The 25,163-nt window shown below is 38.9% G+C and overlaps 1 protein-coding gene across 1 annotated transcript in view; it reads right to left on the minus strand.

Moving 5' to 3' along the window:
• Positions 1 to 25,163, minus strand: part of SOX6 (SRY-box transcription factor 6) — a 368,043-nt gene that overhangs the window by 13,239 nt on the left and 329,641 nt on the right. Inside the window, exon 14 of the mRNA XM_044258889.1 lies at positions 1,041 to 1,274. Coding sequence (XP_044114824.1) covers positions 1,041 to 1,274 — 234 coding nt within the window. The remainder of the gene's footprint in view (positions 1 to 1,040; positions 1,275 to 25,163) is intronic.

Consider the following 25,163-nt stretch of genomic DNA (forward strand, 5'->3'; position numbering starts at 1 on the left):
AATTTTCTTAGAGGTTACTGCTTCCCCCTGTCTCAGAATCAAGTTAAATTATTTATACAGTGACAGAACATGTGTATTTGTGTATGTCCAGATCACCGATATTGACTAAGGTTAAATATTTATTGCTTTTGAACAAAACATTTAAAAAACGAAAACCACAGTTTAAGTCTCTAATGTTTTTCAGCTTTTTAAATGGCTTCTTTTGAGATTTTGTCACTTTGTGACAGCTTAAATAGAACAGTGCCTTCTGTGTTTTTTCTTTTTAAAGAGGAAACATGTTGACGGTAATGCTACATGTTGAATAAAATATGTTCAATATGTTGAACACAAGAATTCCAAACTGTATCATCTGCACCAGGCAAGCTTTACACTCCGAGAATGAGGCTTTGGTTTAATCCCGAGGAGCAGGAGAATCACTTTGGCAACTGACCACAAAATAGGCCTCTGCCCTGTGGTCTGTGTGTTCAAGACTCTGCTCTAAAATCTGAACTAGTCATATCTTATTAAAGTAAACGCAGTTTCATTCTACGAGCTTTAAAGTTATCATTCGAGGCTCTGTTAAACACTCCAGTAATTGCACACGATTTGGGGGCTCACCCCAGTTCCTGGTGAGAGACCAAGAACACTGAAGCAGAAAACTGTAGCATCTGTGCACCTTTCTGAGGTTTCGTAGCAACTTAGGGATCGAAGAAGGCCGAATAAGAGAAAGAGATCAAGCTTGTCTCTACGGTTCCTGTTTAGCGGTCACCTTTCTGATTTGCCAAATTCACAGTATATAACAGACTGTAAATAATTTTGTCTCTACAGTAAGTTTTTAGTCAGTCCTTCCCCAGCACCCGGGGATGTGTAACCCTTAAACCTAAATGCCAGGCTGCGGGATAGGGGACACAGAGGTGATGACCAAGACTCCCGAGGCAGCGTGCTGAGCTACATCCATCTGCAAACCACAGTCTCCCTCAGGGCTCAGGTAACACCCCTGTTTACCACTCTCGGGGCTCGGGGAAGGCGGGTAGAAGGTCAGCATCAGAGACTGCACTCACCTAAGATTTTGCTAATGTTGGAGTTATGCATGTCGGGGAAGGCCTGAAGGATTTTCCTCCTCTCATCCTTCGCCCAAACCATGAAAGCATTCATTGGTCGCTTGATGTGTGGCTCGCTGCTGGCCCTGCTGCGGGCATCCCTGTAGACTCGTGCTTCAGCCACAGTGGCACCTCCTGTTGGCCAACAATAATACTGCTGTAGTTTAGCTGCAGAGCCATTCATTGCTTTGCTTCCTGTAATGTCAGGGCAGGAAGAACAAGACAGGTGCAAAGCATTATTATCTGAGTAACGTTACACAACTTGTGCCTGCTTCGGCCAGTTTCCCTGGGCCCTTCTCTTCTTTTTAAGTGACCTCTTGGGAGAAGATGGTTTCAAATGACGATTCTACAGGCCCTTCTGATGGAGGCCTCAAAGACACACAGAGAAGAATTAATTCTGCATGTTTTTATACACCTTGTACATTCTTACTACAGTCAGTTGCAGGGGGATGATTTGACAATGACTGGCATTATTTTATTAACCTTTCCTGCTGTGATTCCTCCCTTCAAAAGCAGGCTCCTACCTATCATTTTAGCCTCATTTGCCAAAAATTGCAGCACTTCAGACTATCTCTTTACCTCAAATAGAATTCTTTCACGCAGTACTACGCCTTATCCCTTGCCCCTCTCAGTGTCTGGAAGCCCCTTCTCCTCATTCTTCATGAAATCCCAACAAGTCCCACTCATCCTTCAAGGCCTGTTCCAAATGTGGTGTGTTTCACGAATTAATTAATTCAATACAAAATATTAACTGAGCAATTACTATGAGTTAGGCATTATGCCAGGCCTCAGGGATGCAAAGGCAAATAAAACAGACTCTGCTTTTAGGGAGCACACAGAACAGAGGGGCATAGACCCCAGGCAATGTCACAGAGGGTACGATCAGTGCTACAATACTGAAATGAACAGGGTGCCAAGAGGGCATCAGACAAGAGAGTCAGCAGAGGCGATGTCTAAGCTGTGCTGTGGAGGATGAATAAAGATCAGCACGTGAATAGAGGAGGGCTGTAAAGACAGATGGGAAGGGTAATTCAGGCCATAGGAACAGCATTTGCAATGATGTTCCCCGGGCTACATTCATTCCTCTTTTATGCTACATGCTCCAAAGTAATTACTTGTTTATGGGACTATCTCTCTCTGATCTTTCCACTCCATCCTCAGGAATATGAAACCCCTAAAGTCGGTGTTTATGTTGTACTCATTCTTGTATCCCCAGGATTTTCCCACATAATAGATATTCAATAAATATTTATTAAGTAAAAGATTGGTTTTCAACTTCTATGCAAACTAGTAGACTAAAAGGCATTTATTTCAAGGGTCCTGATATGTTTTTCTGCTGTTTAAGAGTCGCTCTTTAATGTTTCCCTATGTAACTATACCTAAATCTCTGACATTTTATCATTTCCGAAGAGGTGACTCCGGCTAGTAACATACTAGATTGAAATCCCTTTGAGAATATGGTTAAGAACGGGCTCTCGTTCACTGCTGTATCCCTACATTCTAGTAAAGCAATTGGCATATAGAGTTTTAATTATAAACTATGTTAAATTAGTGAATTATGGAACAGATGAATGAATAAGTGAAACATTTTCATGAACCCTACTAGCATGACACACAAAGTATGCTTTGCAATGTGGCATCTACTAAATATCCCCCCCGATAGATTGAGAAACTTCTATAGCTAAACGTAAAGTGGTTGGACTGATGGCGTCAGCCAGGATTTCTGCTGCATAAACAGGAAAGCCTACTCCCAAAAGTTTAGAAGCAAAATATACATTAAAACCAACATTTCCACTTTCTGGAAAAAGTAAAGCCTTTCAGCTCAGTGGAGTGATTATACAGGAACAACATGACCCAATCAATCTCTGGCCCTTCTACTCTATTTCTAGATACCTTGATTAAGTAGAAATTTGTTTGTGTCAGAGCTAGTAATAAATTAGAACATTAAAGTGCACTATTATTTGACAAATATGATCATCATTTATAGCAAACAAAAGACAGGATAAAAGGGCCCAACCGGCTAATATTATCAATTCTTTTCCAAACATGAAAGAGGGCAGAGGGGCCACTATTTGAAGGCCATGCAAAAATAATTTATTTTATAAACATCCCTTCTTTTAGGCCTACTAGACAGAAATGATCCCTTACATGAAAAGTCTCAGACCCCGAGATGCATAACTAATCTGCTACCTTTTTGCCACCATACCCACAGTACATTAATTTCATTTAAAATGCACTGACCATACAGGATAAATTGATTTCACTTTATATGGGTTTGACAGCCATCTTTATTGTGCAGTGAAATGTAGTGTAGCTTCCAGCTGACAATATCCATCAACACAGGGCAATATGCTGACTGCTGGGCCAGATGAAGGCATACATTACTCTGGAAGTGAAACACTCATTCAGATACGACAGTGTCTTCTCCTGAGGATCACCACGGTAATTTATGATGCCCTCAGTGCCATTACTTTACAACTGACATGGATTCAGCAATTTATATACTTGCATGCATACACATAAAAGGAGACAGGCTTGTGGAGAATGTCAGATGCAAAAACATTTCAATATTATTCTAAGTTAACTACTATGCCACAGGTGATTAACATTTGAGATCTGCTTTTACTGTCCTAGCTTTCTCTCCACCTCCAGCAAAACCAAATAGTCGGCTTCTATTTATTTATTCATTTAAAAGATGTATTTCATTGTGATGTGAAGTTTTACTCTTCTACGGACTGATAGAAATCACGGTGGATTTTTAGCTCCTAATTTTAGACTCTGATTCTCCCAGACATGTCTTACATAGGTTCTATCTCTCTTTCTCATTCATACCTCGGTCTTAATATATCCTCCCTACTCTCTTCTATCCTACTAAATTCTACTCTTTTCCAAGGGACAGACTCAGGTCTCACCCCACCAAGTACCCTATATTGGCCTTGCCCCTTTCTCCCATAGTACATAAGGTCTATGTGACACCGACAGTGAATTAATTACATAGAAGATACCTAGGACTCACAACAAATGTTCCCATAAACTTAGAAATTCAAGCACAATACAAAGTATAAAAATGTGAATTAGGAAATGGAAAATAGAAACACTCCGAGTGGGTTTTTTTTTTGTTTGTTTTTTGTTTTGTTTTGTTTTGGTTTTGTTTTTTTGCCTCCTCTCCTCTCTTCTAAAGAAAGTCAAGTGGAAAATGAATGGGGACATCCTGACCTAAACTAGGACTGTTATATCAGCAAACCAAGAGTTGAGGAGAAACTTATCCAGGGAGGCCAAGGTTTGAAACTACTTTTAAACCAGATCTGATATCTCATCAGAGTCAGAATTTTAAGGACATAGTGAAGGCACAAAACCAAAAGAATATTTAGAAAGTGTTCCTTAGCTTTCCTAAACTTTGCTTCATGAAACAAAATGGTTAAGGAATTATTGTTGCAGCAGTAGAAATACATATGACTGGATAGGTGTGTATAAATTAAGAAGTTTTAAAATGAAGATTGTATATTATGTAAGCATTTTTAAACACATAAGGAAAATTCTATAGAATAACACAGAATTGTTTTCAAAAGGTGTGCTATTAGTCTGAATAGTTGAAGCCTAAAATCCACCTTCTGTTATAATTAAAATCTACATCTCTAGTGTGACTTCATCCTGCTTCATTCATTTTTAAAAGTAACACCAAGTTAAAAAAAAAAAAAGTACTTTATTCTAAAATAGCCAATGCTCTGTGTCAGAATCCAGAATTGTCCTAGGGAATGTCTCCCAATTCTACAAAGCAACCTCTTTTACTTTTAAGAGCAGAGGACTCATCTGTGAGTTCATTATTCACAATATAGTTCCTCACAGAAAGCAGTTTGAAGAAGCCTAGACCCAAAGCTTTGTACCTAAAAACTACTGCTTTCAGACTGACCTAAGTGTCTTTCGTTACAAGTGGTAATAATACTAAATGACAGTTACTGGAAGGCCAGGAGGCCAACACCGCCACACTAGGCACCATGGGAAAGCAGTATTCCCTGCACTCCAGGAATTCCTGCTCCCTTCAGCTTTGCCAGGGGGCTTGGTTTGATTTATTCATCCTTTGTCTCCCCATATCATAGTCTGGGTAAAGGCAAACTTTCAGTTAGACAAAGAAAGATAGTCCATGGGGAGAAAATAGAAATTGCCGAGGCAAAGACTTCCTTAGAAATCTGTGATTTAAATGATTTAAAGAGAAGACAGAAAGTTGAGTTTTTCCAGGTGGGTTGGAAAGAAGGCCAGTGTAACCATCATAGACTATGGCAATGATCCTGAACTAATCCTAGAGAGGCCCCCTTCCTGGGTAAATTCCAAGGGTTATGTTAGTGAATGAGTAAGTGTTTGGTATGTGTATATATATAAAGTTCTCCCTAGGGAAGAAATTTGGCTAATTCTATAATGTGCCTAGTAATCACTTATTTATGCACTAATTCAGCAAACACTTCTGACACATTTCAGATAGACCCAAACTTGTGACTGGGTATACAAAGAATGATAACACATGTGCCTTTTTTTAAAAGAGGGATTTGGTTTAGTGAGGGAAATGGACTCATAAATAGAAAATTACAAAACAGTGTAAGTGCCCACAAAGGTAATTTTAAAATACTATGAAAGCAGAGAAGAGAAGCTATTGATGTTGTTGGAATGAACAGAGATGACTATCAGGGAAGCTTCAGAGATGCAGTGGTACTTGAGCAGCATCTTAAAGGAAGAAGGAGAATTTACTTGCAGGTATGAATTTTAAAGTATTCTAGGCTGGAGAATTAGTGTGAACAAAGGTACAGAGTTATAACAAAAGATTGATAGGATTTTAGGGTATAAAAGGAAGCTGGCTATGCTTGGACTTATAGAAAAAAATAGAGGAGTGCTAAGAGATGAAATTAGAAATGTAAATAGGAGACAGATTGCTAAGTACCTTGAATGCCAAGCCAAGAAGTCTTTAAAGTTTTTAAGCAGGTTAGTGACTTGAACAAATATATTCAAAGGAGACATCAACATGGAAACTAAATGAGAAATTCTCTCTGACTGGTCTCAATGATTACTAATGAACTGATAATAAATCTATTATTTATAATCTACAATGTACAATAGATAGTAAAGAACTATAAGTTGTGGGTGGCTCAGTCAGTTAAGAGTCTGCCTTAGGCTCAGGTCATGATCTCAGGGTCCTGGGACAGAGCTGGCCCACATCGAGCTCTCTGTTCAACGGGGAGCCTGCTTCCCCCCTCTCTCTGCCTGCCTCTCTGCTTCTTGTGCTCTCTCTCTTTCGGCCAAATAAATAAATAAAATCTTTATAAAAAAAAAAAAAAAGAGAACTACAAGTTGTGCAAACAACCACTAAAATAAGACCTAGAGATAACAACACAAAACAGAACAAACAAACAAAACCTCAACAGAAAGAGAAATTGTTATGGCGCACATAGTGTAATTAGCAAACAAGAGCTTTAAAGTAACCATTATAAATGTGAGAACTTAAAAGAAAAGATTGTCATAACGAATACATAGACATATTGGGGAAACTCAGCAGAGAAATAAATTAGAAAGAGAAATGGAAATTCTGGAACTGAAAAGTATATTTGAGATGAAAATTCACTGATTGGATTTCTCAGAAGTTTGGAGTGCAGATAAAGGGCCAGTGAACTTGAAAAGACATCAAAAGAAACTATCCAGTTTTGAAAGCAAAGAAAATTTTAAAAAACTAAAAACATAAACAGAGACTGAGCAATATATAGAATGCTATTATGTATCCTGAAATGTGTGTAATTGAAGTTACAAAAAGAAAAGAGAGAATTATGACTGAAAAGTATTTGAAGAAACACTGATTGCAAATTAATGGAACTTGGTGAGAATGACCATCTTACAGGTTCAGGACATTCAGATAAATGCAGGCAGAAAAAACTCAAAGAAAACTATACCTGGACACTAGCCAAACTGCAGACTACCAAAGACAAAAAAAAAAAAAAGGAAAGTTCCAGAGAAACAGGATATATTACACACAAGGTAACAATAATATAAATGATCACTGATTATTCATAAAAAACAATTAAGGACTATAGAACATCTTTAGAATGCCAAAATTAAATGAGCTGGTTCAAAGATTTACCTGGTAAGTATATGCTCCAAAAACAAATGTAAAAATACATTTTCAGAAAAATGAAAGCCAAAAAAATGCATTACGTGCAGACCCATACCAAAAGAAATACTCAAGGAAATTATTCAAGATGAAGAGAAAGAACATCTGACAGAAACTTAGACATACAGGAAAAAAGGAAGAACATCAACAATGATAAATATGTGACTTTAAAAAAGCAATTTCTTTTCTTCTCTGTATTTCATCAATAAACAGCTGATTTTTTAAAGCTTTTAAAAGACAAGTGACTACTTAATATAAAATATAACACTAGTGTGGGATTTATAACATTTGAAGAGGTAAAATATGTGAGAACAATGGCACATTAGCACAAAGGACAAGGGTAGTAAATGGAATTAAATTGCTAAAGCTTGCTTAATTTTGTGAAATGTGACATAATTTGAACTATAAGAAGACTAAAAAAAAGACCCAATTAAGGATTTATAGTAAATCACTAGAAACAACAACTAAACAAAATACGAAGAGGTATAGCTAAAATACCAATAGAATAATTCAAATGAAGACTAAGAGAGGATTCAAAAGGGGACAGTAAAAAGATCAGTCGTTGCCATGTGTCGGAGAAGGGATGACAAGACAGGACACAGAGGAATTTTAGGGCAGTGAAAATACTCTGCATGATAGCATAATGATGGATATATGTTACTTTACATTTGTATAGAACCACAGAATGTACAATACCCAGAGCAAACACTAAGATAAACTACGGATTTTGGGTCATTATGATATGTCAGAATAGGTCTACCCATTGAAAGTACCACTCTCTGATGCGACATGGGGGGTTAAGGGGGTAGGAGAAGAATAAATGAAACAAAATGGGATTGGGAGGGAGACAAACCATAAGTGACTCTTAATCTCACAAAACAAACTGAGGGTTGCTGGGGGTGGGGGGCTGGGAAAAGGGGGGTGGGGTTATGGACACTGGGGAGGGTATGTGCTATGGTGAGTGCTATGAAGTGTATAAACCTGGCGATTCACAGACCTGTACCCCGGGGGATAAAAATATATTACATGATTATAAAAAAATAAAAAAAATTAAAAATTAAAAAAAAAAAAAAAGAAAGTACCACTCTCGTGGGGTATATTGATAATGGGAAAGACTATGCATATCTGGGGGAAGGGAAATCCCTGTACCTTCCCCTCAATTTTACTATGAACCTTGCACTGCTCTAAAGAAATAAAACCTTAATACTAATAGGATTCAATTAACTCAAAGGAAGGAAAGGAAAGACAGAAGGACAAAAACTGAAGGAACAAACAGAAAACAAATAGCAAATTATAAGACTTAAGTCCATCAAATTCAATAATCATATTAAATATGAATAAATGAACTAATCCAACCAAAATCGGAGATTTTCTGAATGGATAAAGAGTTGAAATCAATGAAATGCAAACCAGATACAATAAAGACAATTTATAAAGCCAAGAGTTAGTAATTTAAAAGCTCAATAAAATTGATAAACCCCTAGTAAGACTGATCAACAAAGAGAGAAAACGAAAATACCAATATTTGGATTGAGAGAGGGGATTCTACTATAGATACTACTTGCATTAAAAGGATAATAAAGGATTATTGTGAATAACTTAATTCCAATAGACTTGACAACTTAAATAAAATGAACAAGACACAAACTACTAAAATTCACTCACTAAAATAAATAGAAAACCTAAATACTCTTATAGCTAATAAAGAAACTATATTTATAGCCAACAACCTTCTCATGAAGAAACCTCCAGTCCCAGTGGTTTCACTGGTAATTCTTTCAAGCATTTAAGGAAAGAGTAAAATAATTCTATATAAACTAAGAAAGTAGACGTAGAAGGAACATTCCCCAAATTTATTTTATGAGGTGACATTATACCCTGACGAAGATTTGAACACAAATGCAAGAATTCTTAATAAAATATTAGCAAAATGAAGCCAGCAACATGTAAAATAGATAATAAATCATGACTAAGTAGGATTTATCTCAGGAATGTAAGTAATATAACATCTGAAATCAGGCAATGTAATTCTATAACAAAACACAGGGGAAAAACATGATCATCACAATAGATTCAGAAAATGGTTTAAAAAAAGTTCAGTACCCACTCAAGTTAAAAACGTTTAGGAAACTAGTAATAGAAGAGAACTTCCTCAGTCTGGTAAAAGGCATTTAAGAAACACCTGTTGGGGGTACCTGGCTGGCTCAGTGGGTTAAAGCCTCTGCCTTTGGCTCAGGTCATGATCCCAGAGTCCTGGAATGGAGCCCCACATCGGGCTCTCTGCTCAGCAGGGAGCCTGCTTCCTCCTCCTCTCTCTCTGCCTGCCTCTCTGCCTACTTGTGATCTCTGTCTGTCAAATAAATAAATAAAATCTTAAAAAAAAAAAAAAAAAAGAAACACCTGTTGGACATCATACTTATTAGGGAACTACTGAATGCTTTCTCCTAAGAAAGGAGAAGGCAGGGGATATCTACTCTCACCATTGCTTATCAACACCTCTGCAGGTAGAGAACTAAAAAGCATACAGATTGGAAAAGAATATGTAATGTCATTTGTATTCACAGATAATTGTTTACAAAGAAAATCCCAAGGAATCTGCAAAATAATTACTAAAACTAATGAGTTTAGCAATATTGCAATATACAATATAAAAATACAGAAATCAACTGTATTCTTGTATACTAGCAGCAAATAACTAGAAATTTTTTTTTAAGTTTACATTCATAATAGCATCAGAAAATAAAATACTTGGGAATAAATTGACCCCCAGAAGTATGCAAGACCTCTGCACTAACAGTATACTTGTTAGTTAACTTAAAGAAGACCTAAATAAATAGAGGAATACACACCATGTTCATAGACCAGAAGAGTCCATATTGTTAAGATGTTAATTCTTTCCAAATCCACCTATATATAAACCCAATCCCAATAAAAAAAATCTCCAAAAGATAATTTTCCAGAAATTAACATGTTGATTTTAAAATTTATATAAAAATAAAGCAGTAAGAACAGCCAAAACAGACTGGAAGAAGTTGGAGTATTCAAAGTACTTGATTTTAAGACTTAGAGTAAAAATGTGACATTTTAAAAAATTAGAGTAAAAAAGACAGCATGGTATTGGTTATAAGCATAGACAAATACACCACTAGAACAGAATTTGAGAGTCCAGAATTAAACCCTCACATTTTGGGCCAATTTTCAATAAAGTCGTTAGCTGCTGAAATGGGAAGTGGTAGTCTTTTCAACAAATAATGCTAAAACAAGGGAATAAATATGTAGAAAAAAATAAACCTTGACCTCTTATCACATACTTCCCCCACAATTAATTTGAGATGAATCATAACAAAACCAGAAGCAAAAACTCAATGAATACATAAAGGAACATTGTAGTGACCTTGGAGTAAGCAAAGATTCTTAGCGATAGGCTGTAAAGTACTAACTACACAAGAAAAATGATAAGTTGAACTTTATCAAATTAAGACTGCTGCTCAAAAGTTGTTGTTAAAGAGGGGCACCTGGGTGGCTCAGTAGGTTAAAACCTCTGCCTTCACTCAGGTCATGATCCCAGGGTCCTGGGATCAAGCCCCACATCAGGCTCTCTGCTCGGCAGGGGGGCCTTCTTCTTCCTCTCCCTCTGCCTGCCTCTGCCTACTTGTGATTTCTGTCTGTCAAATAAATAAATAAAATCTTTTAAAAAAAAAAGTTGTTAAAGAAAATGAAATGTCAAACACAGACTGAGAAGAAATACTCATAATACACATATCTGACAAGAACCTGTATCAAGAACATATGAAGAACTTCTACCGAAAAACAATCTAATTTAAAAATGGGCAAAAGACACGAACACTTCACAAAATAGAGGATGAACCTGGTGTATTCCTCTATTTATTTAGATCTTCTTTAATTTAACTGACAAATGTATTGTTTTTAGTGCAGAGGTCTTACACAATATTTTGGTTCAATTTATTCCCAAGTGTTTTATTTTCTGATGCTATTAAGAATGTAATATATATTGGGGCGCCTGGGTGGCTCAGTGGGTTAAGCCTCTGCCTTCGGCTCAGGTCGTGTTCTCAGGGTCCTGGGATCGAGTCCCACATCTGGCTCTCTGCTCAGCAGTGAGCCTGCTTCCCCCTCTCTCTGCCTGCCTCCCTGCTTACTTGTGATCTCTCTCTCTCAATCTGTCAAATAAATAAATAAATAATCTTAAAAAAAAAAAGAATGTAATATATACATATATATGGTTATGGTCAATGAGCACATAAAAAGGTATTACATATCATTAGTCATCAGGAAAATAGGAATTAAAACCACAATAGATACCACTTCCCACCCACCAGAATGGCTTATAACAGTACACACTGGCAAGAATATGGAGCAACTGGAACTCTAATGTATTGGTGGTGAATACCATTTTGGGAAACAGTTTGGCCGTTTCTTAAAAAGTAAAATATATACTTACCGACGACTCAGCATTTCCACTCTTAGGTACTTACCCAAAACAAATAAAAACTTTGTCCAGAAATATATTTATGTAAGAATATCATAGCAGTTTTATTCATCATAACCAAAACTGAAAATAACTGGAGAATGGACAAATTGTGGTATACCGATACAATGGGATACTATTCAAAGTGAAATTGTTTTAACTCTTAGTTAAAACAAACAAATAAAAAAAGCAAAAACAAAGAACCAAAATAAAATAGAAAGCCAAACAAAAGGGATCTTTTCTTGAAAGTTTTTTTTTTTTTTTTTCTCTGTGGACCCGAGTGTATGGCATATTCAGGCCATTGTGAACTCAAAAAGTTGGTCTCATTTACAAAATAAATAAATAAATAAATAAAACGAAAATTAAAAAAATATATATTAAGAAGGGCAAAAAAACTTCTTAATAAAAAAAGACACAAATATATACCATCGGATTGTTTGGCAATCATAGTATTTTATGCTACTTTAGTCTATCAATAGAATAGTTGATTTTCTCCTGTGGGATTCTGGAAAGAGTTACATGATACAGTTAATAGTCCCTTATTTGGGTTAATAGAAATGATGATAACGAGTGCATCAGAAACAAAAATATAGAAGATGAAGGAATTTTAGAAGGGGGCTTGAAAAATTAGGAAAGATGGAAGGTATTAATGTCACCATGTTTATCCTACCAAGTCTATCTTAACTATTGTAGAAGCCCAACTCACTGTCCATAGGAATGGCTGCCAGCTGTGTCTCTATGATTATGGAACTTCTGCAAACTTCTCATTACCACTTACTGCCGGAAAGTGAACTTATGAGGCTACTTAAAATTCAAATTTGATTTCTTCTTACAAAAACAGAACAAAATAAAACACAAAACAATTGGACTATCCTAGTGGTTTACTTGGCCAGAAAATACATCCCAGGGCTAAGCAAAAATCTTAATCATTAGAGAAGTGATGGGTTCATCTTCTAAGAAGGGATGCCAGGGGGGAAGACTATGGTTTTGCTCTCTAGGTTTTTTATACAAGATTAGCTAGATAAGTTAACAAAGAATTACCTTCTTTGATCCTATTAAAAACAAATACCTTCCTTACTTCAACTATCGAACTTTATAGCAAGAAATTTGCTGAATAAACTAAGATAGATAGATAGATAGATAGACATTGTATACACATAAAGAAAAACTTCCATTGAGTATTTTGGAAACAGGCATATTACTAGACTAGGCTGGAGGTCAGTTTCCAGGACAGGCTTACCATGCATGCTAAGTAATTTTACATACAATAATATTTACAAAGTGCTTTCAGTCAATACATTATCTGAATCCTCTTTACAATCCTTTGAAATCGGTGGGGGGGTAGATATATTTGCCCTGCTTTATAGAGGAGAAAACCAAGGCTCAAGGAGGTTGCATTAGTTTCCTCTGGAATAACCAGATGCCGGTATGCTGCTCATAAGGGGCAGAGCAGGATCTAGAACCTGGGTCTTCTGACTTGCAGTGTAGTTCATTTTCCCTTACACCAAAACTACCCCAATCACAGTCTCATGATCTGAAATACCTGAATTTTAAAGCCCACCATTCCTGGGCTGGAACATTACCACACCCCCATAAGGATGCCATTTCTCTGCCACAGCTAAGCAAACATTAAGGGAGCCCATTACCAGTTATGAAGTCCATGCCACTGTCTAATTGATCTCTGAACTAACGGCCCCACCAAAGAGGCCAGAGCATGCAAAGAAAGCATGAAGGACTGAAGTTATAGCAGGAATTAAAACGATGCTAAATTAATGCATTCCCGAGTTGCAGGATTATGAGCAAGTGTTATCGTGGGTAAGGCTTCTGTTCTTTTTCCTATTGGAAACTCCATTCTCTTTAAAAGATCAACAAGAAGAACCAAAAGGGAATTCCCTAAGGTCAGCTCTGAGGAAACATAAACCTCTAATTCAATAACTCTGCTACTGCTCTGAAAAAAGGCTTTATTATTGCAACATCCATATGGAGCCAATTGGACATTAATGACTAATCAATCCCTCCCCTTTCTATTCTACTTAAAGTGTCACAAACCATGTTTAGATTAGCCCATTTCCTGCTTAGGATTGCTCAAGATGTCTTTTGTTCTTTCAGGCTCAGCCTGATGGAGGCAGCTTAAACAAACACACGACCGGAGTGGCTCAGGAGTTATAAAGTGCCATATGTGAATGAACAAAGGGGCTATACTAAAGCCTTTTGTGGTATTTGTTAATGTTTTTCATCTGAGCTTAAAAAGGCTTAATGACTTTGTGGTGAGCTGATGCATGTGGCTCGTGGCTTTGCAAAATGAAGGAAATTCTAGCCAGTGATATACCAGTCTGTAGTTTCAAGAGTCTTTTGCTTTCAGTTTTGGTGCCCATGTTTACTCTTTTTCTTTCTTTTTTTTTTTTTAATTCTCAAGTTATATTTGCTTTACACAGATAGCTGAGCAGAGACCTTATCTTGTTTCAACTATGGGATCCAAGGGCAACTGGGATAACTTCTGTGATTCTTTGCTTTAATGACCTGTAAGTAGCGGAGAACATCAAATACTCTACTTATTATCTATTTTGCTATTTGTATGCACAGGAGGAAAGCTTACAAGCTGTTGAGCCCAGGCAAAAAGACATCACTTAAGTTTGAACCAGAGACCACTGTGGATGAAGTAAGACAATAATAGGTTCTGGCTTCCTAAGTTTTCAGGAGAACCAGGCTCGGATTCAAGTAGATTCCCTTGGAGAGTACAGAGGCTGGTAAAAAGCTGTGACACTAAATAATTCATGTTGCTCAGCAGCTTCTGGCTTCATCCAACTCAATACACTACCATAGATTCTACATGAGATTAAGGAGCACAAACTGAGATGAAGCGAAACTCAGAATTAGTTAACAAAGATACTACTAAATCCATCCTCCTGTTTCTGTCCTTGTCCCTCATCGATTGCCTTGGCCTCACTGTCTCTGCTGGACTATTATAAATACTAGCCATCTAACTGAAGGGCTTACTTCCAGCTTTGTGTCCCCCATCCCCACTTAATGCCTTTCCTAATTTCACCCAGAGTGATCCATCACAAATGCAATCTTGAAAAACCAGTTTACTCCTAATATTTAAAAGTCTTCAACGGTTCCCTGATGCCCAAAAGATGAAGTCCTTAGTCAGGCTCCCCATGACCTGGTCCTTTCCCTAGGTCTCTAGTTCCACCTCTGCCTTCCCTACTTCAAAATGTTTTCCTTTATCATACTGAACTACTTCTTGTTCTCCAGACAGCCCGTTGTTTCATACTAAGAAATCATGCTTTCCCTTTTCCTAGGATTTCCTGTCCATCTTGCAGTCACTTATTCTTTGACTCATGTCAGGGCTGGTGGTTTCCATGAAGTCTTGCCTGGTTTGTCAGTTTGGGCTAAGTCTGGCAGGCTCCCATGGCCTCCTTTGCATCCTTTTATCTTAACATTTATCATATTTTGTCCAAATTACCAGTTGCATGTGCTCACCTTCTTCCCAAGACTGTGCAACCCAAAAGGGTAAGGGATGACTGTGTTTTTTGTTCACAACTGCTTCCCAAGGTATTCTACACAAGTGGGCATATGGGAAATAAATACTCAAAGGCAGAGAGCAGTGGACATCTCCAACAGTGAACATTCTAGAGTGAGACTCAAATATCTACAGGTTGCTTTAGAACCTGGGAATTTCTGAAATTAGATTTTGAATAAATCCCATTTTATGATATCCTACTAAACACCTTGCCTTCCTTGAGCACCCTGCAAAATAACAAGGCTTTGAAGGGAAAAGACACCCTTCGGTGTTTGGGACCCAGAGAGCATTGGTTCTAATCTGGCTTCTTTTATTGACTTGCCACACCACATAATTCTGAAATCTCAGCTTCCCCACTTCCTGGGAAATCTTGAAAGGATGGCAGGCCAAGTCTGAGCTTTTTGGAAATCATAAATCGGGAAGGTGTTCTAGTGTTGTAGCGTGCATGTAAATATGTACAACTGAAGCATGTATTCAAACAGACAGCAGGGTCATCAGAAAAAAATAAAATACGCTCATAGAATAGGAGCATGTTAACAGGAGAGGGGTATTAAAGATCATCTAATTCACATTCCTTATTCCACATGAGGAAACTGAGGTTTAGATGAAACTGACCAGATCTCATGGTTAGTAAGTGGCAAAATCACAAGGAACTCAGATATAACTATACCCTAAGTTTCACGTTAGCCATCAGAATTAATTTCTAAAATGGTCAGTTGAAATGTTTCAGTCGCATCTGGACTTGGCTTTTAAGACTCAATAAAACTCATTTAATTGGTTTCTCTTCTCTATTTGTTTCAGGGAATTTGCCTTTTATTAGAATGAGAGATGCAGACCATGGGTGCAGTAGAAACTAAATGTTTTTATTAGGTTATAGTACGAAAATAATAATAGAAGCATTTGCGGTAGTCAACTCATTTCCAAGATCCACCAGAAAATTCTTCACCCCAAGAATCTGGTGAAAGTATTTGAAAAGTACCTAATGCTTGAACAGTTTGAAAGATTTTTTTAAAACTTTCTGAAGTTTCTGTTTCCTCATTTTTTCCCCTGCTTTTTAATGAAAACCAACAGGAAAAAGCTACTCCAACAAACGCAAGCAACTCAATCAGCTCATCTTGGAGAAAAATGAGAGTCAGTGTGGCTCAGACACTGCGTAGTTAGACAGATCTGAGTTTTATCTGTACATTTGACCTTTCCTAACTTGGGAAAACTATTTCTCTTCTCTAAACGGTAATCTCATCTCCTGACAAAAGAGAGCTAATCATTTTTACTTGGCAGGATCCTTGTGAAGATTAAATAGAAATGTAAATTTCTTAGCTCATCTACTAGAACCCAGGGACCGCTCACTAAGCAGTAGTTGCCGTTAGAAATAGCAGCAGCAGAACCAGCGAGACAAGTCATAGAATGTCTAGTCCAGTAGTTAGGACACATCAGGGGCTTAACTCCTAACTATTCCATTTCCAGTCTTTCCCCGTACCTGGTGATGTTTCCCGTACTGCACAGGCCTGTTCTTCAGAGTAGTTTTAAATGAACCCACACGTTAGCTGGAGAGTACAATTTACTACTTCACGGAGCTCCTTTTCTGCCTGAAGCCTAAAAATATTCAAAAGGGTCTCTACGATGGAGAGCTAAAATGTATCATATATGCACAGGATCCAACCCCAAAAGACCGTCTCATATCCCCCAGTTCCCACATGTGGAAACTGTAACCAGACTATGCTGCTCAGTCCTGGCCAGAAAAAAAAAAAAAAGGAAAGGATCACTATCTTGCAAATTTATGGATCAGCTTTTCATTAAAGACTCTTTCAAAAATAACAAAGGATTCGGATTATTGACTATGAGAGTGTAATAAACGAAGGGCAAGGTAGTTTCAGGGACATTTGACTGTTGTTCTTTCTCCTCCACTAATGGTTCTGTAAGTCTGCAACATGGACTGATCATTCTCCCTTTCCATCTTGTCCTCATGTGGGACCAGACTTCCCCGTGAAACGTGAGCTTATATTGAAGCAGCATGAAGTGATTTCTCTGCCATGAAAGTATATATAAACCAGTAAGCTGCAATTTGTATTTTTAGTGTAAATTTAAAATGGTTGAATATATTGCTTATGAAATTCTTCTCTCCGGGGCTAAGACTTGGGATATTAAGTTTTAGTTCAGAGTTAGTTTTTACAGCCTCCTCCTAAATGTAACAGTCTACAGTATAATGCAAACACCCACGGATTCTTATACACTTGCTTCCTTCTGGTACCAAGACCTAATATGGGGCATCATCTCTAAGGTAAGTAGTTACTGAACAAAAACAATTGAAAGAACCACTTTCCACTAATGAGAGGCAAAAGTACAGGAGAGATCTGTAAAACATCTGTCAGTCACCCCAGACAAGGTGAAATCACACTTAAATGAACAATATAGCCAGGAAGAAAAGAAGTATTTTTAAAATGACTTGGATGAAAAGTCCTCCTACTTCTGGACTAAAGATGGACTGCACTATAAAAGTCCTAAAAGACTCCTACTCAGCTCTTTGATAATGTTATAAGAAAGGACACTCATTGAATTGCACCCCCCCCTACAAAGGCTATTAAACAGAACAGAGGAATAAAGAGACTAACAGATATCCCAGACTAACCTAACTACTGCTTTTCCATTATTTTTAACTGCTATAATCTAAGTCAATCTTGAACAATTAAATGTTAATGCCTATTTGGTGCTAAAGTCCAAACTTTTGAGCCCGGCATTCAAGGCCATCCCAATATGGAACCCGGGTATTTCCATAACACATTCAATTCCAAAATATTTACTGAGTACAAATATATGTGAGGCTTTTACTGGGCTTGGTGGGGAACACAAGAGTCAGAAAGGTGATGCTTCCCTTCTGGAACTTCTTTATACATGTCTGTGTGCTTTACCATTCCTGAATCTGCCTGGATTATTCCCTAAATGGAAAGTTCTTCCGCTTCTCTCTGCTCATCCAAACCTAAGCTTATCTCCAGCTATATTTGCTGTCCAAAGGCACTGTAGTTTCCTTTTATAAATAGCACATTTTTTCTGGTTCCTTAAGGACGGACCTGCACAATAACCCCCTCAGTTGCTTTGTTTTCTATGTGTTGCTGTTATAATCCCAACCACATTACTAGCTCTTGGAGAATATAGTGCAGTCCATCTTGACAAAAATCCTTCCTGCCATGCCCACATGTTCTGTGCACATAAGAGATAATCAGTGCATTGTAACGTGAACATGGGAGTGAAACTGAAGATAGGGGGCCCCTGAAGTACGGATGGATCCTGATCGGAAAGGTTTGGCTATCGTTGTCAGCAATTCAGTCTACAGAGAACCACCGCTAGAGTATGTACCAAATGGCAGGCAGTGGGCACAAGCGAACAGTCGTAGACAAGCCAAGTAAAGTGAGATCATGAATATAAAAGAAGGAGATGTTGAAAAATAAAAATATGTTAGTTAAAAAAAAAAAAGATTAAGTCGGTAACAAGAAAATGAGAAAGAGCTAGGTGGTTATCAACTTTTTGAAATAAGTTAGAAGCACAGTTATCAGAACTTGAAAAAGAGGAAAGGACCAACTGGGGGAAGGGAGGGAGAGAGTTGATCTCAAATCCAGTCCTGACCTTAAGCAGAAAGAATTTAAAAAGCACTCCAAATTGGCCAGATGCTCTTTAAGTCCCACCAGGCTGAGGTTGGGCTGAATTCACTGGCCTGTAGGCAGCAAGTCAAATGGCTCTTGCTGCCAAGATAGGGTGACTCTGGGACAGGTAACCCAGCCAGGGTCCATTCCCCAAGAGCTACATAGTCAGTCAAACATGGCAGATAGACCTCTACCAGCCAGGGTTTGCTCTGATGTGTTGGAACATGTGAAGCAGACCGACGTGGTACTAAGGAGGCGTGGACTAAAGATTTTGCAGTCCCACTGGGAGCATACGCAGGCTGCTCTTATCTCAGATCTAACTTTCATGGTAGATGTTAATCTTTTGTGGCCCAGTTTCTCAAACAAGTTGGGGAAGTACTTCTGTGTGATTCAGTAATAGCACAGACAAGCATTTTTCCCCCTAGGGTAGATGATATTCAGTCAGAAAATTAGCTAGGGGTAGTGTGTGTGTGTGTGTGTGTGTGTGTGTACGCACAGTGGTTATATGCATTGTCCCTGACACTTCTTTAGAGAAGAAGCCAGCCCAATGAGAGACCTCTTGGCCAGGGCTAGGTTCCTCAGTAAAGGGAGGTAAGCTCTTCAGGCTTTCTAGCTTAAGCAACTCTGAGAAGCAGGCTGAGCTCCCTTTATGGAGTATTAGGGGATGGAGTTATACAAGAATCTTGACATTTCACTCTCCTGCCCCATCAGGACAATCCATCACTTGGAGAGTTCAATGGAAATTGTTTTCCACCAACATTAAAAGTTATTTGGGAGCTTTTAAGACACAGCAAATATATTTCTTTAAGAGAAGTTTATTTGCTTGTTTAAGAGAGCAGCACTTTATATATAGTGCTGATATAAACTGGTGCACAGACTCCTCTAAAACTGTTTATATCCACAGTAAAATACATTTTTGTGATACTCATACAACAGAGTTAGTACGGAGCCAAGGGCTTGGTGAACTCGGCTTATCTCCCAGCCCGTGGCTATTACTCAGTCCTCATGGGCCTCCAGGTTGCTAATCCTGGCTTCGGACCCCAGCCTGCTGGTTCCATAGAAACTGCTTTGCCTATCCCTTCCTCTAAGATCCCTGGAAACACTGTCTTAGGCTGACTCCATAGTCAGACCCATAAGCCCACGGCACAACTCTGGTTCGTGCTCTCTTCGGATTTACCTCCGTCTTTTCTTTAATATGTACAATTTAATATGTACAATTTTCTTTTTATGCCTGATATATATATATATATACTCTAGTATTTGGATTCCTTCTTGGGTAAAGACATCTCATTATAGAGATAATATATTTCTATAACAATTTTATTCCTTTAAAAGATGGTGTGATTCTTTTTTTTTTTAAGATTTTATTTTTCTTTATTTATTTATTTGACAGAGAGAGATCACAAGTAGGCAGAGAGGCAGGCAGAGAGAGAGAGAGAGGAGGAAGCAGGCTCCCTGCTAAGCAGAGAGCCCGATGCGGGACTCGATCCCAGGACCCTGAGATCATGACCTGAGCTGAAGGCAGCGGCTCAACCCACTGAGCCACCCAGGTGCCCCGATGGTGTGGTTCTTAATTGATACTTGTTAGATTCTAGTTAACTTAAAGGTGAGTGATTTCAATTATATGGCAGTACGATAAGACAGTTAAAAAACTGCCAACTAGAAATCACCTGGACCAACTTCTTCAGCTACAGATGCAAAAATTTACGGAAAGAAAGGAACCCGCCAAGGGTGGAGCAACTGGAATTCAAATCCCCTAATCCTTGAGCAAATATCTAGAGGAGTGTCATGTGGAGAAACAGGAGTTTTATTTATTTATTTATTTATTTATTTGGAACCCAGAAGTGAGACTAGAACCAGTGACTAGAAGTTACAAGGAAGCAGAAACAAATTCTGGCTACCGAGAACAAAGAATTAATCATTAGAATCAGAATGAGCTTCTCAAGAAGTAGTCAGTTTTCTCTTAATAGACTAGGAGATGCATTTGAAGAGAAGTGAGGTGACCACTTGTCAGGGATATAAGAAGGGATTTCTGGGGCGCCTGGGTGGCTCAGTGGGTTAAGCTGCTGCCTTTGGCTCAGGTCATGATCTCAGGATCCTGGGATCGAGTCCCGCATCGGGCTCTCTGCTCAGCAGGGAACCTGCTTCCTCCTCTCTCTCTCTGTCTGCCTCTCTGCCTGCTTGTGATCTCTCTCTGTCAAATAAATAAATAAAATCTTTAAAAAAAAAAAAAAAGAAGGGATTTCTGGGCTGGAACTGTAAATTTGGTGATGTCTCTCCTTTATTCCAGTTCTGGGAATCTAAGTGTGGCAGTGCGATGCACTGTAGTGCAGTGGGCTTGAACGAATAATGGCTTTCACATCCCAAAGTATAAGTCACTGTAGCCCTTAAAGTCCACACCAGGTTACACTCTAGCTTCCCTGTGCTGCCTTGAATAAGCTGTGTATCTTCACGTCAATCTTCCCTTCCCATCAGGAAAAAGGATCCAGGGAGGGGAAAGGGAATGAAAGAAGCTCCACAGACTTCAGAGAGTGTGAATCCAAGGGTAAACAGAATCTTTATGAGAAAATAATATTAATGTTACTAATAATGTTAATATTAAGTGGTGTATTTTTAAGGGGAAAAAAAGGAAAAGTTGTGGTCTCTCTTATTTGTCTACAACCAGAGAGCTTAAGTTGACAATAATAGAGCTAACCTGAGGTAAAAAGTGTAAAAGCAATCAGAAGCTCACCCAAAAATAAAGCTTTCAGGAGGGTAAAGTCTGTGTTGGCTGGGATCCAATTCACAATTCAGTACAAATCTATAAAACTCTTCTAAGCAAATCTGGGACTCTAAGAGCAATAGTTCGAAAGGGGACTCTTCTTGGTGCACGTATCTATTTCCAATCAAATCAATGCAAGTTTTAATACATGGAGGACAGACAACACATCACCACAGTCTTAGCCCAGGGTCCAGAAGTCTGGCCGATGATAATCACTTTCAGAGCTCATATCCCACTATTCTCTGCATCAAAATGAGGTGCAGTCTCCCTCTGATCCTTGGGAATTAAAAGAAGTCTTAAGAAAATGTTTTCTTACCCTATATTCTACAAAACAGAGAAAAAAAAATAAAATATTCCTTTAGAGATCCCAGGTGTGAGAGAGAGAAGAAATAGGATAGAAAGAATATGAAGAAGGCAAGCAACAACTGTTACTGCTGGGAGAAGAGAAGAGGAGGACCCATCCCTGAAAGGCAACTGGGAATTACTACCAGAGAGAATGTCCCTATAATAAAAAGAAAAGTTCAAGGGACCTGAAAACTGGATGCAACAAGTGGCACAAATATCCTCTCAAAGGTACTGGTCTCCTCTTTCATTTCTCTGAAAAAAAAAAACAACAAAAAACAAAAAACAACTAAGCGGAAGCTATCGTGCCCAGGTCACCTTTCCTATAAGGAGCACACACTCCGTGTCCGGGCTTGGAATTGGAAGAGGCCTTAGAGGTAATAGAATCCAGAACCTCTCTTTTGAGAGATAAGGAGGCATTAGTCACTCCTTCGCCATCCTTTAGTAAAAGAGCCTTAATCCAAACCTCCCAACAACCGGGCCAGTGCCCTTCCCACTCTGGTTTGCAACCTTGAAATTAGGAGAGTTGGAGGAAGCATCACACTCTTGCCGGAGGATGAGGGGAAATGCCATGGGAGGAGTCTATACAGCTGTTCATCACTCTTAATACATGGTGATAGATGACTAATCGAGTCCTCTCTTCCTTCCATGTCCCACAGAGGGGCTAACGCATTTTGGGTGCTCAGTACACAGTAAGCCTTCAACTGCTTCAAAGTATAACAAGACCTTACACATGTTTCCTAAGCCCCCAGCACCAATGAATTTGTAGTTTTATAAATATCATGGTGAACAAGAAATGCTGTCTTGTCATATTCAAGCCAAATAACAGCTGGACTTTAAAAATAAAATTTTGAAGGCATTTGCCTTTTATATTTTTAATTTCTGTTTTCCTGGCTTATGGTTTTGTCATTTGATTTTGATGAGTGTTTAATACACATGCACAGCTGCCTCTTTGGGTGACCTTTCCCTTGCTGCCTCCATGCTCAGAGCTGCGAAGCAGGTCCGCAAGTTGCTTACTAAGTGATATTGGCATTTTCACGACTGGCAGATATTTTCCTGGGAAGCCCAGCTGGAACGGGCCCTCATCTCCTAAGCTGACGTACTTCAGTGTCTTCAGAAGCCTCACAGGAGGACGGGGTGCAAGTGGGAGGACAGCACAGCCCTTTAAGATGACTCTTGTGCCTTATTCACAATAGCCAAGACATGGGGACAACCTAAGTGTACATTGATGGATAAGTGTGTGTGTGTGTGTGTGTGTGTGTACAATCACATTTTCTTTAACTCTTTAACTCTGTACATATCTACACACACACACACACACACAAACTCTTGAAGGAGTTTTGTAGATGAATATTATTCATCCACAAACAAGAAGACAGTCCTGCCATTTGTGGCAACATGGGTGGGCCCTGAAGACATTATGCAAAGCGAAATAAGTCAGACCAAGAAACACTGTACAGTCTCACTTACATGTGGAATCTAAAAATGGCAAACTCAGAAACAGAGTAGAATGGTGATTTCTAGGGATGAGGGGGAGGGGGGAAAAGGGAGAGAAGTTAGTCAAAGAGTATATAACCATCCAGTTTTTTTTTTGTTTTTTTTTTTTTTAAAGATTTTATTTATGTATTTAACAGACAGAGATCACAAGTAGGCAGAGAGGCAGGCAGAGAGAGAGAGAGGGAAGCAGGCTCCCCGCCGAGCAGAGAGCCCGACGCGGGACTCGATCCCAGGACCCTGAGATCATGACCCGAGCCGAAGGCAGCGGCCCAACCCACTGAGCCATTTTAAGATGGATACGCTGTGGGGCGCTAAGGTACGGCATGGGGACTATAATTAACAATACTGCATTATATACTTGAAAGTTGCTAAGAAGGTAGATCTTAAATTTTCTCATAAAAAAAAGAGGAGATTACATAAGGTGATAGATGTATTAACTAACTTTATTGTGGTAATCATCTCCTAATATGCATGGGTACCAAACCATCACATCGTACACCTGAAATTTATGCTGTTATATATCAATTCTATCTCAGTAAAGCTGAGGAAAACATTTTAATTGCCGTGCCAAACCAGAGGAAACATGGAGATGATCACGGGTGGACTGAGAAGAGGTGATGTGCCAGGCTAGAGCTGCAGGACTCACCGGCCAACTGAGCTGACCTAAGTAGCTTTCACTCTGAAGCTCTTTGGAGCACAACGAAGTCTTGATCTTTTTAGGACTTTTCTCAGTGGTAATTATGCCTGCCTATCTGTAGATAGTTCCCTTTCAAATTTCTGTCTTCCTTCACTAGACTTTAAACTCCAAGAGGTCAGGAACGTATCTGCTTTGCTTCCCTTGGTTTATCTAGTGTCTAGTTCTGGCACATGACTGACACTTCAGTAATGTTTTATTTTGTTGTTTTGTTTAGACCATAAGCTGACGGAAGGAGTTTATAAGTCATAGTTATTCTTTTATCGCAGTCCCTGCCTACTCTTCCTGTTAAGGGAAATGCGAAGGAGCGAAGTAGAGAGAAGTATCATGTGTACCTGCTATCTGCTCTGACTTTAATAGGAACTGTAACCCCAGCAGGCTTTGCCATCAGCTCTTACTTGAGCAGACGCCAGGAAATATCCCGGAGTCAGCAGAAGGCTGCTGCCCATCCCAGCCGTCCTCACAAAGGCAGTGCGCTTCTGTCCATCGGAGAGCCAGTAACTTGACTCCATTCATGAACTCACAGTCCCCCAAAGCACATGAGGTCTCAATGGCAACTCTGGGCAAGCTTCTGAAGGGAGGTTTTCACACGCTCCTGAAGCTCCTGGGCCACTACAGCCCTTCTACTGTTACACTCACCAGGCACTGCTGCTCGGTGTGACCGAGTAACACGAGAGCTGGGGTACGGCATGACTTGCTATATTTAGGGAGAGGAAATGGGTCATGTTGAGGAAGGTCACAAGGAGTTTGTTCAGAGAAGTGAAGGTACCATGTATTTATCTGTGTTTACACGGCCTGCAGTCAAGTACGGGGCCCGGGAGCCTGGGCTCTCAACTCTCAGCTCTACCCTACGTGACTGGTGGCAAGTTGTTTTGATTTCTCTCACCTTTAATATTCTCATCTGGAAAGTGGAGAAGAAATAATAACGTCACAGAGTTGTGGAAGGTTTATGTGAAAAAATAGGTGTAAAACCTTAGCACAGTCTCTGGCAGGTAAGG

The sequence above is a fragment of the Neovison vison genome, chromosome 7 (genome assembly GCF_020171115.1).
Source record: "Neovison vison isolate M4711 chromosome 7, ASM_NN_V1, whole genome shotgun sequence".
NCBI lineage: Eukaryota > Metazoa > Chordata > Mammalia > Carnivora > Mustelidae > Neogale > Neogale vison.